At 45.5% G+C, this 18,881-nt stretch overlaps 1 protein-coding gene across 4 annotated transcripts in view; it reads left to right on the top strand.

Annotated features, from left to right (window-relative positions):
- The window catches only part of LOC132392509 (TRAF family member-associated NF-kappa-B activator-like), a 99,627-nt gene that overhangs the window by 33,697 nt on the left and 47,049 nt on the right, over nucleotides 1–18,881 (top strand). For all 4 annotated transcript variants that reach the window (XM_059966461.1, XM_059966458.1, XM_059966459.1 and 1 more), the window contains exon 5: nucleotides 18,363–18,533. In XM_059966461.1, the coding sequence (XP_059822444.1) occupies nucleotides 18,363–18,533 (171 nt within the window). The remainder of the gene's footprint in view (nucleotides 1–18,362; nucleotides 18,534–18,881) is intronic.

Genomic DNA, 18,881 nt, shown 5'->3' with positions numbered 1-18,881 from the left:
GCTTGGGAGGTCGGCCTCTGCGCCGAGGCGCCGGAAACTCGGCCGGTTGCGCCAGGTCCACATGGGCCGGCTTGAGGCGGTCCACCGTGAAAACCTCCTCCTTCCCCCCAACGTCCAGCACGAACGTGGACCCGTTGTTCCGGAGCACCGTAAACGGCCCCTCGTATGGCCGCTGCAGCGGTGGCCGATGCCCGCCCCTTCGTACAAACACAAACTTACAGTTCCGTAGGTCTTTGGGTACGCAGGTCGGGTGCCGCCCATGCTGTGAAGTGGGTATGGGGGCCAGGTTACCGAGCTTCTCGCGAAGTCTGCCCAGGACTGCAGCGGGTTCTTCCTCTTGCCCCCTCGGGGCTGGTAGGAACTCCCCGGGGACGGCCAGGGGCGCGCCGTATACCAACTCGGCCGACGAGGCGTGCAGGTCGTCCTTGGGCGCTGTGCGGATGCCGAGAAGGACCCAGGGAAGCTCGTCCGCCCAGTTGGCTCCTCGCAGGCGGGCCATGAGGGCCGACTTCAGGTGACGGTGGAAACGCTCCACTAGCCCGTTCGACTGTGGGTGGTAGGCAGTGGTGTGGTGCAGCTGAGTCCCCAAAAGGCTGGCCATAGCTGACCACAGGCTGGAGGTGAACTGGGCGCCTCTGTCGGAGGTAATGTGGGCTGGTACACCAAAGCGGGATATCCAGGTGGCGATCAGGGCTCGGGCGCAAGATTCGGAGGTGGTGTCGGTGAGCGGGACCGCCTCTGGCCATCTTGTGAACCGGTCCACGATAGTCAGGAGGTAACGCGCTCCGCGCGACACTGGCAGGGGGCCCACGATATCCACATGAATGTGGTCGAAACGCCGGTGGGCGGGATGGAACTGCTGCGGTGGGGCTTTGGTGTGCCGCTGAACCTTGGCCGTCTGGCAGTGCATGAACGTCCTGGCCCATTCACTGACCTGTTTGCGGAGTCCGTGCCAAACGAACCTGCTGGAAACCATCCGGACAGTTGTCCGGATGGAGGGATGCGCCAAGTTATGAATGGAGTCGAAAACACGTCGCCGCCAGGCTGCGGGGACGACCGGACGGGGCTGGTTGGTGGCGACGTCACAGAGTAGGGTCCTCTCACCTGGGCCCACGGGGAAGTCCTGGAGCTGCAAACCAGAGACTGCAGTCCTGTAACTCGGAATCTCCTCATCTACCTGCTGTGCCTCTGCCAGTGCCTCAAAGTCTACCCCTTGGGAAAGGGCATGAACGGTAGGGCGAGAGAGCGCATCCGCCACGACATTGTCCTTACCCGAGACGTGCCGGACATCCGTTGTGTATTCAGAGATGTAGGACAGGTGGCGTTGCTGGCGGGATGACCAGGGGTCGGATGCTTTCGTAAACGCAAAGGTAAGCGGTTTGTGGTCCGTGAACGCGGTGAAGGGCCGACCTTCTAGGAAGTACCTGAAATGCCGGATTGCCAGGTAGAGCGCCAACAGTTCCCGGTCAAAAGCACTGTACTTGAGCTCGGGTGGCCGCAGGTGTTTGCTGAAAAACGCCAGGGGTTGCCAGCGACCTGCGATGAGCTGCTCCAGCACCCCACCGACTGCCGTGTTTGATGCGTCCACTGTGAGGGCGGTAGGGGTGTCCATTCTGGGATGTACTAGCATTGCGGCGTCAGCCAAAGCTTCCTTCGTTTGAACGAAAGCGGCGGCGGACTCCTCGTCCCAGGTAATGTCCTTGCTCGGACCCGACATCAGGGCGAACAGGGGGCGCATGATCCGGGCAGCTGAAGGGAGGAAGCGGCGGTAGAAATTGACCATACCTACGAATTCCTGAAGGCCTTTGACCGTGGTGGGTCGGGGGAAGTGGCGGACCGCATCTACCTTAGCGGGCAGAGGGGTTGCCCCGTCTTTAGTAATCCTGTGGCCCAGGAAGTCAATGGTATCAAGTCCGAACTGGCATTTGGCAGGGTTAATTGTAAGACCGTACTCACTCAGTCGGGCGCAGAGTTGACGGAGGTGGGACAGATGCTCCTGACGACTGCCGCTGGCTATGAGGATGTCATCCAAATAGATGAACGCGAAGTCCAGGTCCCGTCCCACCGCGTCCATTAACCGCTGGAACGTCTGTGCGGCATTCTTCAGGCCGAACGGCATGCGGAGGAACTCGAAGAGGCCAAACGGGGTGATGAGAGCCGTCTTGGGGACGTCGTCAGGATGCATCGGGATTTGATGGTACCCTCGGACAAGGTCGACCTTGGAGAAGATCCGGGCGCCGTGCAGGTTTGCCGCAAAGTCCTGAATGTGCGGCACAGGGTAGCGGTCCGGTGTGGTAGCCTCGTTCAGCCTGCGGTAGTCGCCGCACGGTCTCCAGCCCCCCGTCGCTTTGGGCACCATGTGCAGGGGGGAAGCCCAGGGGCTGTCGGACCGCCGGATGATCCCCAATTCCTCCATTCTCTGGAACTCCTCCTTCGCCAGTCGGAGCTTGTCTGGGGGAAGCCGCCGAGCACGGGCATGGAGGGGTGGTCCCTGTGTCGGGATGTGATGCTGTACGCCGTGCCTGGGCATGGCTGCTGTGAACTGCGGTGCCAGAACCGATGGGAACTCCGCCAGGACCCTGGTGAAGTCGTTGTCGGACAGCGTGATGGAGCCGAGGTGAGGGGCTGGCAACTGGGCCGCGCCCAGGGAGAACGTCTGAAAGGTCTCAGCGTGTACCAGTCTCTTCCTGGGCAGGTCAACCAGCAGGCTGTGAGCTCGCAAAAAATCCGCACCCAGAAGCGGTTGGGCTACGGCGGCCAGTGTGAAGTCCCACGTGAACTGGCTGGGGCCGAACTGTAGCTGCACCTGACGGGTGCCATAGGTCCTTACTGTGCTGCCATTCACGGCCCTCAGGGGGGGACCCGGTGCCCTGCTGCGAGTGTCGTAACTTGTCGGAGGTAAAACGCTGACCTCAGCCCCAGTATCGACCAAAAAGCGGCGTCCCGACCTGCTATCCCACACATACAGGAGGCTATCCCGATGGCCAGCCGCCGTAGCCATCAGCGGCGGCTGGCCCTGGCGTTTCCCGGGAACTTGCAGGGCGGGCGGCAACGGCGGGCTTCTGCGCCCCACCGCTGGTGGTAGAAGCACCAGTGGTCATTGGGCCGGGGGTTAGTGGGCTCTGCGGCCGGGCCTGGACTGGTTTGCTGCCGGGAGCGTGGCTGGGTGATCTGTGCGATGGACGCCCCGCTCACCTTTTTGGCGTTCCACAGCAAGTCCGCCCGGGCTGCCACCTTCCGGGGGTCACTGAAATCCGCGTCGGACAGCAGCAGGCGTATGTCCTCGGGCAGCTGCTCCAGGAATGCCAGCTCAAACATGAGGCCTGTGTGTCCCTCGGCCAGAGACAACATCTCGTTCATTAAAGCCGATGGAGGTCTGTCGCCCAAGCCATCCAGGTGCAGTAAACGGGCAGCCCGCTCGCGCCGTGAGAGTCCGAAAGTCCTGAGGAGCAGGGCTTTGAATTCCGTGTACTTGCCGTCTGCCGGGGGCGACTGTACGAACTCCGCGACCTGGGCAGCTGTGTCCTGGTCGAGGGAGCCCACCACGTAGTAGTAGCGGGTGTCTTCTGAGGTGATCCGGCGAACGTGGAATTGGGCTTCGGCTTGCTGGAACCATAGGTCCGGGCGCTGTGTCCAGAAACCCGGCAGTTTCAACGAAACCGCATGAACAGAGGCGGCGTCGGTCATTTCTGGTCCAAAAATCGTTTGGACCGTCGGGGTCACCAATTGTAGCGGTGTGCTACAAACAGCGCTAAAATTACGACACGGAGTCGGTAACTGCAGTCGAAGGAAAAACTTTATTCGAAAACTTCAGCCTCACTTTTAAGCCTCTGTCAACCGGCCCCCCATGGCGAAGAGGCTCCAAAGCTCTGTGCTCGCAAACCCCCGTAGGCTATCTAATTGTGAGTCGGTTCGCATACGCTAGGAAATGAGCCGCCACAGCCCCTCTATTTTGAGGCTGTGTCCTCAGGTCCCAGACTCTCCCACCATAGGAAACATCCTTTCCACATCCACTCTATCAAGTTCTTTCACCATTCGATCGGTTTCAACTAAGCCACCCCTCATTCTTCTGAGTTCCAGTGACTACAGGCCCAGAGTCATCAAGCACTTTTCTTATGACTAGCTGTTTAATCCTGGAATCATTTTTATGAACCATCTTTGAACCCTCTCCTTTAAGATAAGGGATCTGAAACTGCTCACAATACTCCAAGTGAGGCCTCATCAATGCTTTATAAAGAACCAACATTACATCCTTGCTTTTATATCCTAGTCCTCTTGAAATGAATGCTAAAATCCTATTTGCCTTCCTCTCCACAGACTCAATTTGAAAATTAACCTTCAGGGAATCCTGCACAAGGAATTCCAAGTCCCTTTGTGCCTCAGATTTTTGTATTTTCTCTCCATTATTGCAACCCTTAATACTGGATTCTCATTGTTTTACCTTGTACTACCTTGGTGTGCTGTTGTAATAATTGATCCATACAGGTGAAACGCAAGACAAGTTTTCCCCAGGGGCCTAGACTTCACAGGAAATGTCTCCAGCTGCAACAGCTTTAATTTTGGGTTTCAGGGTTGACGAAACAGTAGATAACGCTGTCTCATTCTGCCCTGCAGAGCTGATGTACGGGTAGAATGACAATAAAGTTTTTGAATCTTGAATAATTCAGTTGCATATTGACAAGGCTGAGAACTTAGTGGGTGTTATGTTTAGAGAAGTTGTCATGCTGTATTTTTAAGTGCGAGTGAGCGCCAGGAGGAATGGCTGATAGATAGACCGTCAATAATGAGTCCCTGACATCATATCTTCCCCCAAATAGATGTTCAACTTTTGATATTGGTGGGGGTGTCATTTCCTCAGGGGAGTACACTGGGACAGGGTGTGATGCCACAAGTGGCTTAGATGAACAAAAAGGAAAGAAGGAAACTGACAGAACAACTATGGTTGTGGTGAAACAGATCAGCATTTCAATGGTTGTAGATGTGACTTGAGGACATTTTGCTAGGATCAAAGATGTCAGTAGTCAACAGCTGTAAAACAGTTTGAAAGGGAATGGTAAACAGACAGAAGTTATGGCCTACGTCAGTACCAAGTGTGTAACTACCGTAGAATAAGTTTAGAGAACTAGAAAATGGTTAAAGGACAGGAACCTTAAAGGTAGTAACCTCTAGATTACACAAACACGAGGAGATCTGCAGATGCTGGAAATTCAAGCAACTCGGCCTGAAACGTCGACAGCGCTTCTTCCTATAGATGCTGCCTGGCCTGCTGCGTTCCACCGGCATTTTGTGTGTGTAACCTCTAGATTACTATGTTTAAGGTAGTAATAGTGTTATGTGTCCAGAATAGGAAAATACAAAAGATGAGTGTGTTGCTGGAAGGATGGTGTAGGAGGGAATGCTTTAGATTTCTGCTGAATTCGGACTGTTTCTATGGCAAATGACAAACAGGTTCACCATGAACGAGACCAATATCATCACAGGAGGCCTTGCTGTTGCTAATGGGAAGGGTTTATAAAAGGGAGAAAAGCTAAGTTAGAAATTAAGGAGATGGGTGGGTTTGGGCAAATGAGTGTTTAGGAAAGCAAAGATGGAACCATGATTTGACCATGGGAGAAGCAAAGCAGTCAAGTATAAGAGTGATCAGTGACTGGAATTCGAGGGACGGGAAGTACCGAGATAAAGGGGGAAAACGCAAAAGGAGAACAGTTCACACTAGATAAAATCAATGTAAGAATTTTACTGGAGTAATTGAAAATGGAAATAACCAGGTTTATTTTGTGTATGCACTGTATATGAGTTGTATATTTTAGTAAATCAGCGAAGTTAAGGCACAGGTAGCTGTGTGAGAAGATGATGTGGCAGTAACTGAAATGTGTTTCAAGTACAAAGTGTTCCCAGAAGGTTGAAGAAGGAAAGTAGGGAGATCAAAAATAATCTATTTAATTAGATCTAACAAACAGTAGAGGGAGCAATGTACTGTTGAGTAAATCAGAATCAGGTTTAATATCACTGGTATGTGTTGTGAATTTTCTTATTGAGCAAGGGAGGAAATAAGGTGGAGTAAGAATGCAATAAAATTACAGAAGCTCAAAGTGTATGGTAGTTATAATGGAGACCTAGTTACAGTCCTACAGCAGGGAATCTGACTTTCTGGCTTGTCCATTCTGACCTAATTACCTTCCAGAGCTAAATTAGTCAATTGATTTTATTATTGTTACATTTACCATGGTACAATGAAGAATTTGTTTTGAGTGCTGGCCATTCAGATCTGTTCTTCACAACAGTGCATTGAAGTTGTACAAGGTAAAAAATAAGAATATAGAATAAAATGCTATATTTCAGTGAGTGCAGTGGAAGTAAACAGTAGGGTGCAAGGTCACAACAAGGTAGATTGAGAGATCAGGTCCATCTTGTCGTACTAGGGAAACACTATCTTATAACCGTGAGGTAGAAGATATCCTTCAGCCTGCTGGTTAACGCTCGCAGCCTTTAATATCTTCTGCTAGTCCTTTTTGCCTGCATTTGATCTTTATCCTTCTCAAACATTTTTATCCATGCATCTGTCTTAAGCTTTGTAATTGTACCCATCTCTGCCACTCTGTCTGGCAGCTCGTTCCATTTACCCCCTGAACTTAGTATGGAAAAACTTGCCCCAAATCCTCTTTAAAGCTTTCCGCACTCACATTAAACCTATGCCCTCTAGTTTTAGATTCACCTACCTTGCGAAACGGATTCTGATCATGTCGTTTATGGTTCTGCCTACCTCTATAAAGTCAGCCTTCAGCCTTCAGGGATGAAAGTCCCAGCCTATCCAGTCTCTCTGGCAGCAGTGTAGTGCAATAGGTAAAAAATACCTCAGTACTGTGCAAAAGTCTATCTAATCTTTTCAGAATCAGGTTTAATATCACCGGCATATGTAGTGAAATTTGTTGACTTTGCAGCAGCAGTACAATGCATACATGATAATATGGGTAAAAAATTGTGAATTACAGTAAGAATATGTACTCTTGCACTCTCCTATATGTACTCATACCCCTCCTAAGCCTCTCTGTTGTACAGAACTCTCCAATGCCTTGCCATTCCTGCACTGGTTTAACTAATCAAAATGTGGCGCTTTGCATCTGTCAGAGTTGCCATTCCTTGGGGCACTTTCCCAGTTCATCTTGATCCTGTTTTAACCTTAAATAACCTTATTGTTACATACCCCGTAACTGGGTATCTTACCAGCAAAGATAGAAGAATCCGTTGGAGTCTGGTGGTACTATTTTCAAACAGTGTTTATTAGTAAAATATACAAATCAATATCAACAATGCAAATATATAGATAATACACGTTAGCAATACTAAACCTAAAAGTGTGGGTATAATAATAATAATCAATAATAAACAAGCTCTATCGTTGTCTAGGGGATAATGAATTGTCATATGTGAATATAAAGTTCAGTTCAGTTCATACGTGCTGAGGTAGTTGTTGGTTCTTGTGTTTTAATCGTTAGAGAGGGAGAGAGAGAGAGAGAGCAAACAGTGACAGCTATTGTCACTCAAACCTTCCTTTATGATCTTGATCCGTTGATGTTTTGTTGTGGCCATTCAGGTATGACCCCTCTGTCCTTCAGCTAGACCATTCTTCTGTGGTGGACTCGTCACCCAGGCAAGGGTGGACACACACACACAAGCCCCCACCAGCCCTGCTAATAACACTGTGAGTTAAACTGACCGATCCTTTGTTTGGTCTCCGATGCCCCACACCTCGTGGATTCTAACACTCAAGCAGTGCTCACTAGTGTGTCTCCTGGTGTGTCTGAGGGGTGTCTCCACAGACCTCACTTTTATCCCCACTCACAGGGTCTTAGGTGTCAATCAGTTTTGAATGGCTTAGCCCATCAAACCAGCCCAGTCCGGCAGTCCACTGAGGAATTTTAATGAACAGAATGGTACCAAGTAAACAGCCCTCTCTGGAGCCATGTCTTTTAGGAGTCATAATATGGTGGGTCAACAAGTCTCTCTCTCCAGGTGTTATCTCTCCCTTGTCTGAAGCAGATTTTCCAGTCCCAGTAGGTTTTCCCTTTTTCTCTCTTTCTCTCTCATTAACAGCGTGGTAACAGTAACAGTTTGTGATTCTCCCGGGGGGCGGGGGGGGGGGGAACATGGGCAACCCATCAGAGCTGCTCATCCTTCGTAACACCCCCATCCTTCTAGGAATTTTCACCAAAGGGGAAAATTAACTAATACAGCGTCTTATAGAATTACAAAATCTAACAAAAATACAGAAGTGTTACAGAAGGTAATACAGATATACATTCAACTTAGCATCTAGATAAACAGTCAGCGATTACATTGTCACTCCCTTTAATATATTGTATCTTAATAAATTCCTGTAGCATCAGACTCCAATTTAATAACCGCCTATTTTTTTTCCTTTTCGTCAGAAAAAAAAATACTAAAGGGTTATGATCTTAACTTAAGTGTATATTACAAAATGTGAACTGTGCCACATTATACTGTGGCACATTACAAAAGTTTGTGCAAATACTAATCTCTATTTTACTTTCAAACTTAACAATCAATCTTCCATGGTGTTGTCTTTTTTATTTACATGCTTTGTCAAATTCCCTCAAAACTAGATGCTGTTATTCAAAGTGGCATTTTTGTCAACCTTTGCCCCTTTTCCACTTAACTCTCACATGGTTAGCTTGCTCACCAGTGTGGAGTAGGCTTTCACATACTCCTTTCCTAGGAGTTATCTTATCACCAATGTTTTCCAACCTTAGCCCATTTTCTGAACTTCCACACAATTCTTTATTTTGAAGCAAGTCATTAATTTTACCTTCAGGACTCTTCATTCTATTAGTTTTCAGTTTAACATCTGCAAGTTGTTTACCTTTAAATTCCAAAACAAACTGTAATTCATTCACAGGCACCTTGTTAACAGCCATTGTTTCTTCAGCCTGGTTACTGCTTCCAAAACCAATCCAGACTTTAAATTTTCTTTATTCAATTTAGGAACAACTCCTTTCCCTTCTCCTTCAATAACATTCACATCACCATCCTTCATCTCCTCACTAACTTTTAACACACCTTCTAACATAAACAACTGAGAATTCCCACTTTCCACTGGTACCAAGGTTAACCCTTTGTTCAGTGAACCAAGTCCATCTGAACCAAAAGGACTGCATTCCTTTTCAACTAAAGCAGATACCTCAGACTTTTCCTGAGTTTCAATACTAGGTTCAGTACCCTGTGACTCCACACCCTGAACACACTCGAACGGGACATCTACCTCTTCCAGGCTTTCCATACCAGTCCCTTTTTCAAAGTTTAAGTTCCCCTGATCCTCCCAGTTACTCTTTGGGCAACTCCCATCCGGAGTAAACTCAACCCTGCGGGTTAAGACAACTTCGTCTGCTAACCCAGCAGACTCCTTCAAGGTAACGGCATCCTTTTCATCTAGGACTGCCCTTATATCATAATCGGGAACACGTTTAAATTTTTCAACTTCTTCAAACAGTTCTGTCAAGCCAGACAGATTATCCGTGTCCAACCCTGGACCTTCTAACTGCCTCATCTATTTCTCATCTTTACTCTGTGCCTCTATACATTCTCTCTTGGCTAAGGGTAGGTCTACCTCCTCTCCTTTACCCTCTTTCACCCCACTATCCTCTGTTTTACCATCCCCTAACCCTTCTTGGTACAGGGTCGGTAAAAACGTCTCAGCCAAATCAACACTGGACTCATTTAAACTGTCCTCTTTCTCAGCCGCCTTTCTCGACATGCTGCGAGTGATCGCGCACGCGGGATAAATCTTCGAATCCAGGGGCGGGTCCTCAGCACTCACAGGCTTGCTTGTTAATTTCACTGCTACACACACATCACCACCTGCTACATCATTACCAAGAAGGACGTCCACGCCGTCTCTTGGTAATTCTGACTGCACCCCTACTTCGACTGGTCCAGCTACCAGGTCACATTTTAAAATGATCCCATGCAAGGGTACAGCTTCGGTCCCTTTTCCTACCCCTCTTAATACCACCTCTCAAGTTTCAGGACCGAAATCTAGTACCTTACTTAGGATCAATGACTGATCAGCCCCAGTATCTCTCCAAATTCTCACTGAAACTGGGGTTTCTCCTTCTTTCACAGACACTGTCCCCTCCGAAATAAATTTCTCACGGCCCTCTTGTACTCTGTTTTCCTTTGCCTCCCTTATCGATCTGCTAATGCAACCTGTAGGGATTGCTGTTTTCCCTTTTCCTGTCTCCTTCTTCGGAGCAAAGCACTTAGCTCCAATATGACCAACTTTTCCACAATTATAACAGGTCAAGCCAGGAACCTTCCTGCCAGGCTGCTTGTCCTCCTCCTTAACTTTACCACGAGCTCCCCGCTTATTCTCTACCTTAGCCAGTGGACTTTCTTTACCATCCCTACTGCCTTTCTGGTAACTCTTATTTGAGGAAAACTTTGCCTTGTGGGTTAGGGCATATTCATCTGCGAACCTGGCGAATTCCGATATAGACTTATTCGTCTTCTCGTTCAGATACATCTGGATATTATCTGAAACACAACCTTTAAATTCCTCAATCAGAATTAACTCTCTGAAACGACGGAAATCCTCCTCCACCCTTTCTGCAGCACACCAACGATCCAAGAGCACACCCTTCTCATAGGCAAACTCTGCATACGTCTGATTCCACAGTTTCTTTTTAATCTCTGAACTTTTGTCTGTACGCTTCAGGTACCAACTCGTAGGCCTGAAGGATAGCCTGCTTTACTTTCTCATAATCCTCAGACTCCCCCTCGGACAATGCCGCATATGCCCGTTGAGCCTTCCCTTTTAATACACTTTGTAACAACGCCACCCACTGATCTCTGGGCCACTTCTGATTCACTGCCACCTTTTCAAAATATCAACATCTGTCTCCTCAAACGGAGGTACTAACCTAAACTCTCTACTAATATTAAACTTCTCCTCTCTTGAGCCTTCCCCTTGGTCTTTTCCCTGTTGCTTTAACCTCTCCATGACCATCGCATGCTGCCTCTGTTTCTCCTTTTCCCTTTCCTCCATCTCCCTTTCAGCTCTTTCCTTCTCCCTTTTCGCCTCCAACTCCCTTAGCTGGAGCTCATACTCCCTTTTCTTCTGTTCCGCGTCCAACCTTAATCTTTCCATCTCTAACTGAACCTCCCCAACAACTATATTGTATACATTTCTCTGACATTAAATTTGACCTTTTGAACCTTTAAACCTACTCTAGTTGGACATCAACATATTTTATGAGAAACCTTTCCCAGACTCACTTAACCAATTCTACCCCATCCAACTCCTTGGCACTATGGCAGTTCCTATGTCCTTTTGCAAGAAGACATTATTTCCACAGTAATGGTGAAGGAGGAGATAGTTGAGATGTAGGATATTGAAAACTGGACAACGTGGAGGATTTAGAATTTTAAGTGAAAAATGTGTTTAAACAAATTGAGAGGGTAGTTTGATAGGCAACTTAAGAGTTGATAAAGGAGAATGCATTTGATGCGATGTAAATGAATTTTGACTTGGTGCCACATAACAGGATAACCAGCATGTGGCATGAAAGTATAGAGCGTGGATGAGAAATCGGCTAAGTAGTAGAAATCAGAGGGCCTTGGTGAGTGAGTGTTCATGTTGGACTGGAGGATGATAATTCTCCCTGGATCAGTGTTGGGGCAATCATTTTCTTTTTATCTGTATTAATTATATTGATTGCCTAGATATCGGGGTGTGCAGGGTGCTTTTTACAGTTTATAAATATATAGATGACACAAAACAGTATTCGGTGAAATGGTCATATATTGTATTTAGGTAAACAGGCTAGTGAAATCAACAGACATTTAATGCTGTGAAATGCAAGGTTTTGGTTTTTAAAATGTGAAGAGGCAACTAAAATAAAAGATACTGTTCTGAAAGGTGCAGGAGCAGAAAGATCTGTAGGTATGTGTGCATGAACTGTAGGAAGAATCAGGACAAGTTGAGGAGGTAGTTTGAAAGATGTATGAAAATCTGGGCTTTTTCAGTACAGGCAGAAGGTATTAAAGTAGGGAGGGTGGGCTAAATCATGCTGAAACTTTGGTCAGGCTTAAATTGAAGTATTGTGTTCAATTTTGGTTGCCATTTTGTTGAAAGATTTGAAGGCATTGGAGGGGATCCAGGGAAAAAATATTAAAATGGTTCCTGAGTTTGGGAACTTAATAATAAGAATAGAGGTTAGTACTGTTTACTTTGCAGAAGACAGTAAAGTGGAAATTTGATGGAAGAATATAAAGTGATGATGTGTCTGGACAGAGTGGATTGTGGAGCTGTTCCCATTGGGATCCAGAAATACAATAAAGTGAAAGAGCATTAACTGCAAAAAGATTAGAAAAGTAGAAGGCTATGTGGTAGAGTAACGTGAGGCAGTTCTCAGAGTAGGTTACGTGGTCGGCAGACGTTGTGGGCTGAAGGTCCTGTGATGTGCTGTAGATTTCTGTGATTCTGAGCAGATATCTACAACAGGTGGAATGTGAGGCAGTTTGTAGCTTTCCAGAGGAAACTTCAAATTACAATTTAATTACCATTCAACCATTCGAGAATACCCATACAGCCAAGCGAAACTGCATTCCTCTGGGGCCAAGGTGTAAAATTCAGTACCTGCAGTCACACTGAGTACAAGGCATAAATAGCACATTTAAAATAACAAGTAAACATAGAGTCACACAAAAAATATATTGCCCAAGTCCCTGAGTGACATGTCCCATAAATAGATAGTGCATGGGTGTTATCAGCAAGAACAAGCAGCTCTATGCGGTCTGCAGACAAACCCAAATGCACACGCATTCCAGCTTGTCTTCCACTGAGCAACCACTGGATGGCAGCACCAACAGGAGGGGCCAGTCCACAACCCAGCATGGATGTCACACCTTACCACCTCTGGTGTCTCCTGCCCTGGACATCTGCAGCAGGCAAGCCCCTGGCTTGAGGCCTAGTCCTCGCTACAAGCAGGCCCACACTCTTCCCCTGCCAGCTGTCTCGCCAATGAACAAGGGAAACTGACTTGCTCTATTTTACATTACCAATGTCCAACAGGGTCTTGCGATCGCAAGAGGAATATCCAAGACAGTCACTCACTTGTTAGACTGCCCACCACTTTCGAGCACCAACTCTGATGTCTCTCTGTAGCAGGTCTGCGGCAAGTACAGCTCCTCCATTGATAAGCTGCTCGCTGATGGGGTAGACCTGCAGAACTTGAAGTTCTTAATGTCCAGCGTTATCTGTGATCATAAAAAAGATGTCTAAAATCGACAAAAACACCTTTGTTTGGCCCCCAAGAGGCCACTGCCCTGAAACGCTCTGCCATCTGGGAGTTACTTTAAATATATAGTGGAGAAAATTTAGGAGGTTATGTAGAATGGGCTGGTGGATGAAACTGGAGAGTTGTGCCATTAGAGGGTGACATCAACATGATGAGCTGCTTTCTGTGTTATATCCACTGCATGGAATAAATCCTGCCATCAAAATCTCATGGTGCAGCTGCTGGGTGTGTAAAGCCAATGAAATCAATCTCTGTATTCCAACCCAAGTGAGTGCTTGCAGACAGAGGATTGTGTTTGGCATTATTGTGCCCGATCTAACTGAGAAAAAGACATTTATGGGAAAACTAATGTGATAAAAAGCATCCAAGTCCTCTTGACTTGATCCCTTGCATCCTAGATTCCACAGTGTGTGTTGTATTGGTTTTGATATTTCAATATTGCCTAGGATCTGAACAGGAGATAGAGAAAGCAAGAAACTATTGGCCATTAAACCAAATTTCACCTGCTGGGACCCTACTTGAGTCCATTATTTAAGAATTTTGGAAGCTTTTCATATAGCAAGGCAGGATTAGCATGGATTTTTGATATGAAATTGTATTTGACATTTTATTCAAGATCATTGAGAATATAGCAGGCTGGGTAGTTAAGGAAGCTTATGGATAGATTTCTAAAGGGGCACATAATGTAAGTGTTATATAAAAGTTTATTGTGCACAAGGGCACATGGAATTAAGAGGAATATATTTTTGATGGATGGGGGTTGGTTAGCTAACAAAAGCAAAGTAGTGATAATTGAGCTAACTTCGTGGACATTGTTGCTTGAGCAGCACATAAAATGCTGGAAGAACTCATCAGGTCAGGCAGCATCTAAGGGTCGACATTTCAGGCTGAGACCCTCCAAGAGGACTGAAAAGGGCAGAATAAGAAGGTGAAGGGGGGTGTACAAGCTGGAAGGTGACAGGTGAATCCAGCTGAGGATGAAGGTTGATGGGTGGAGGAGGGGTGCTGAAGTGTGAAGCTGGAAGGTGATAAGTGCAAAAAGTAAAAGGGCTGAAGAAGAAGATATCTGATAGAAGATGGTGGACCAAGGGAGAAATGGAAGGAGGCAGGTGAAAAGAAGAGATAAGAGGGGAGCCAGAATGGGGAATGGAAGAAAGGAGAAGGGGCAAAAGGGAGAAATTACTTGAAGTTAAAGAAATCGATGTTTTTGCTGTCAGGTTGGAGGCTATCCAGATGGAATGTGAGGTGTTCCTTCTCTAACCTAAGAGCGATACTATTGTGGCAGCAGAGGAGGTCATGGACTGTCCTGTCAGAATGGGAATGGGGATAGGAATTGAAATGTTTGGTCACATGAAAATCATCCTTGTGGCGAAGGAACTCAACCTTGCTTCAATCTTGGGTTTTTGATGACTTAAACAGATGCAAAGGTAAGCAGGAAAGCAAATGGTGAGGAGGCTACATAGTGTCTGCAAAAGGCTATGGACAAGGCAGAGTGAGTGGGCATATAAATGGAAGGGCCAATGGGAAGATGAAGTCCATATTCTGATTGCAACCTCAATTCTTTGTTTGAGTCTGTCCGGGTAACCTTGTAACTCCTTGCTTAACAAGAATCCGTCTTCATCTGCCTGAAAACTATTGAAGACTGCTTCTTACCAGTCTTTTGAGAAAGAGCGTTTCAAAGACTGCTGACCATGGGCAGCAAATAAAAATTCCCCTCATCTCTGTTTTAAATGGAGATCTCTATAAATTTAAACTAATTGCTTTATGTACACAATCTGTATGCGACTCTTTGCAAATCTTGCACAAGGACATTTAAATGTACCCACATCTGAATTCTCAATTTGGAAAATATGTTTCAAATTTTTCATGCCAAGGTAGAGAATTTTGCATTTTCCTTCATTCTCTGTGAGTGTTTTCCCTATTGCCTTAGCCTATCTACTTGCAAAATAACACTTGTAGAGAGAGAGAAGGGGCAATGAATAAGGGATTGGTTACCTGAAATTGTTAAATTCAATGAGATCCCAAGTGTTTCAATGTACCCAGACACAAAACAAGATGCCACTTAGTGAGTTTATGTTGTGCTTCATTTGAGTAACGTACGACATCAATGTGATGGAGAAGTAACAAGAGACTGAAAGTTCAGAATTATCTTTTCATTTTCACATGGTTTGTATCGTATCTTTCCTTTCATTTCTTGACTGCAGCTTGGGGGAGGAGAAGAAGAGGCTGGTTAGCTTCGGTATCCAACAAAAGCCCTCTGTCTTGCACACTATTTTGACAACACTGCTTCCTGTGCACCCTTTCTTATAGTTTCTCCATCTCCATTTCTGTTCTGCTATAAGAATTTCCAGATTTTAGGATATCTATTTTTCTTAATCATGGCATAGTTGAAAGGACTTTCAAATAAATATACCCCCTTTTTTCTGTGCTTATTCTCTCACCTTCTCTCTCCCAGCCAGAACATGGCATTACCCTTATCTTTGTTTTCAACTCCCAATTTTATTTTTAACAGATCTTAACTTCTGTCAGGTCCAACATATTTGATCACCTGACACCTAGTTCCCTCCTATCCCCCTTTTAACACACCAAAAAGAACATTCCCTCCATGATTTTCTTGTTCACCCATCCAGCCACTTCCCTCCTCACAATACCTGTACTTCCCTATACAACAGCAGGAGAAGCATTATCTGCCATTTTTCTTCTATCCTCTTCTTCATCCAGTGCCCCCAAGGGCACAATTCACTTGCACTTCCAATTCAGTGTGTTGTGTGTACCAAATTCGTCAATGTAGATGACACCACACGGTGAGCAACACGTGACCTAGTCCCACTTTCATTCTGACATCTCTACCTCTGGCAATGACATCCATTGCGTTTGAGAATAGCCCCCCACCCCATCTGTGTATGTTGAAGCTGTTGGAACTGAGTTTGCATTGAACAATTTCAAGTAACTATTCCAAACTTTTTCTGCCTCATTCTACTGATGTAGTGAAACTGTTCTTTTTCAATGTGCTCTCTTTATTTTCTCTCCAACTGGTAACTTAAAAAATAATTGTCACCCAACTACTTAATCTGCACCCTATTACAGAAGTCCCTCTCTTCTCTTCAGCATTATTCCTCCTCCATGTTAATCTGGTTTGTTTTTCACTTTCTCAGTCCAGTTGAAGGGCTCTTGGGTTGAAACATTTTCTGTTTCAGTCACCACTGATCTTATCTGATGTTTGAACCTTTTTCTTTATAAATTATAGTTTCTTCCTAATAAAAAAAAAAGACCAAATCTTCTCATCTAATACAATGTGCAAAATGTGAAGTATAAAGAATTTCTTGTCACAAAATTCAGGTACATTCATTCTTTACATGAGACTCTGAATGAAAACTTGCAGTCAGAGTCCTGATGTAAGGTTTCAACCTGAAATGTTGACAGCTCCTTTCCATAGATGCTCCTTAACCTGCTGAGTTCTTCCAGCAGATTGTTTCTTGCTCCTGATTCCAGCATCTGCAGGCTCTTGAATTTCCATTCATATTCAATATAACATCCCAACTCCTTTACTCAAGACATTGATTTATGGAGGCCAGTGTGCCAAGAGGTTTCTTTATAACCCTATCTACATGTGATGTCACTTTCAAGAAATTATGGATCTGTATTCCCAAATTCCTGTTCTTCCACACTCTTCAGTGCTCCACAGTTCACTGTGTATGTCCTACGTACGTATGTGCTTACTCTCTGAAAGTGCAACACCTCACACTTGTCTGCATTAAATTCCATCTGCCATTTTTCCAGCTCGGCCCAATCCCACTGCAAGCTTTAATGGTCTTCCATTGCTGCCCAACACTCCCAATTTTGGTGTCATCCACAAATCTTCTGATCCAGTTTACCACATTATCACATAAATCACTAATACGAATGATAAGCAGCAATGGACCATGCAAAGTTCCTTGCAGCTCGTGACTAATCACAGGCCTCCAGTCAAAATGATGACCATCTGCTACTACTCTCTGAATTTTCCTCATAAGGTAATGTTGGATCCAATTTCACTACTTCATCCTGAATGCCAAGCGACTGAACCTTCTAGGCCAGCCTCCCATGTGGAGCTTTGTCAAATGCCTTGCTAAAATCCATTTAGACAACATCTACCATCTTTCCTTCATTTCCTTCTTGGTACCCCCTCAAAAAGTTCGGTAGGTTTGGTGAGACATGATCTATCACATAGAAAGCCATGTTGACTAAGCCTTATTAAGTCCTGTCTAACCAATGGCTTGTATATCTTGTTCCTTACCATACCTTCCAATAATTTACCCACGACTGATGTTAGGCTCATCAATTTTTAATTTTCTGGCTTATTCTTAGAGCTTTTCTTGAACTATAGAACTGCATTGCCTTTAGTCCAGTCCTCTGGCACCTCGCCTGCGTCTAAAGACATTTTTAATATCTCTGACAGGGCCCCCTTCAATTTTTGCACTGGCTTCCCTTAGCATCCAATAATATGTATTATACCCATGCAGAAGTGACATTGCAGCCAGACTGAATATTGATCAAATGTTTACCTAGTTCAGCAGCAGAAGAAACTATGAAAGGTGATTCATTCTACACATAATGACATCGATGAGAGGGTGACCTCTTGCAACTTTGACAAAGAATTATGTTTGCTATAATTGTCATTCATTATGCCCCAATCTTGGTGTCATATGCAAACTTGCTGTTAAGCATTTTCACTATCATCCAAACCATCAATACACTGTAGATGACAAAGAATAGCAGACTCAGCAAGGGAATTTGAGAAACAGACTAGAAGTGTGTCTGGTAATTGAAAGGTTGCCTCTGTTGTTTGTGACGGATACAGCGGACCAAAAGTTTCAATGTCAATGAGATTTCCAACGAGTGCAAGGCGGCCTTTATCTTGAGAGTGGGCATTCCAAACCTGGGTTCCACGGACCCCTTGCTTAATGGTATTGGTCCATGGCATAAAAAAAGGTTGGGAACCCATGCTGTAGATGGCTATCTCATTTAATTTATTGATTTTTGTTTTTTATTCCTTTATATTTTCAGGAAAGCTTGCTAACCACGAAGAACAGGTTAATGGACCAGATTAAGGATTATCAGCAAAAACAGACAGAGCTTAAGAATGACATTGAAGAAAAAGACCGTCAACTGTGGCAGCTCAGGAAAGAAATTAAGGAATACACTGAATTACAACCCCACTGCAGGCCAGTCTTGGAGGTAAGATCCTAGAAATTAGCCACTGAAAAGTTTCAATAAAGACCTTTTAAACTAGGCATGGACTGTCCATAAAGAAATTGGAGGGTTTTTTTTTAAAGCTGTGTAATAAGATGATGAGGGGCATTGATCGTGTGGATAGGCAGAGGCTTTCTCCCAGGGCTGAAATGGCTAACACAAGGGGGCATAGTTTTAAGGTGCTTGGAATTGGGTACCGAGGGGATATCAGGGGTATGTTTTTCACACAGAGAGTGGTGGATGCATGGAATACACTGTCAGCGGCAGTGGTGGAAGCAGATACAATAAGATTCTTTAAGAGCCTCTTAGATAGGTGCACGGAGCTTAGAAAAA

The sequence above is a fragment of the Hypanus sabinus genome, chromosome 4, assembly GCF_030144855.1.
Source record: "Hypanus sabinus isolate sHypSab1 chromosome 4, sHypSab1.hap1, whole genome shotgun sequence".
Taxonomy (NCBI): domain Eukaryota; kingdom Metazoa; phylum Chordata; class Chondrichthyes; order Myliobatiformes; family Dasyatidae; genus Hypanus; species Hypanus sabinus.
The sequence above is the reverse complement of the archived record's forward strand: the minus strand, read 5'-3'. Positions and strand labels throughout refer to the sequence as shown.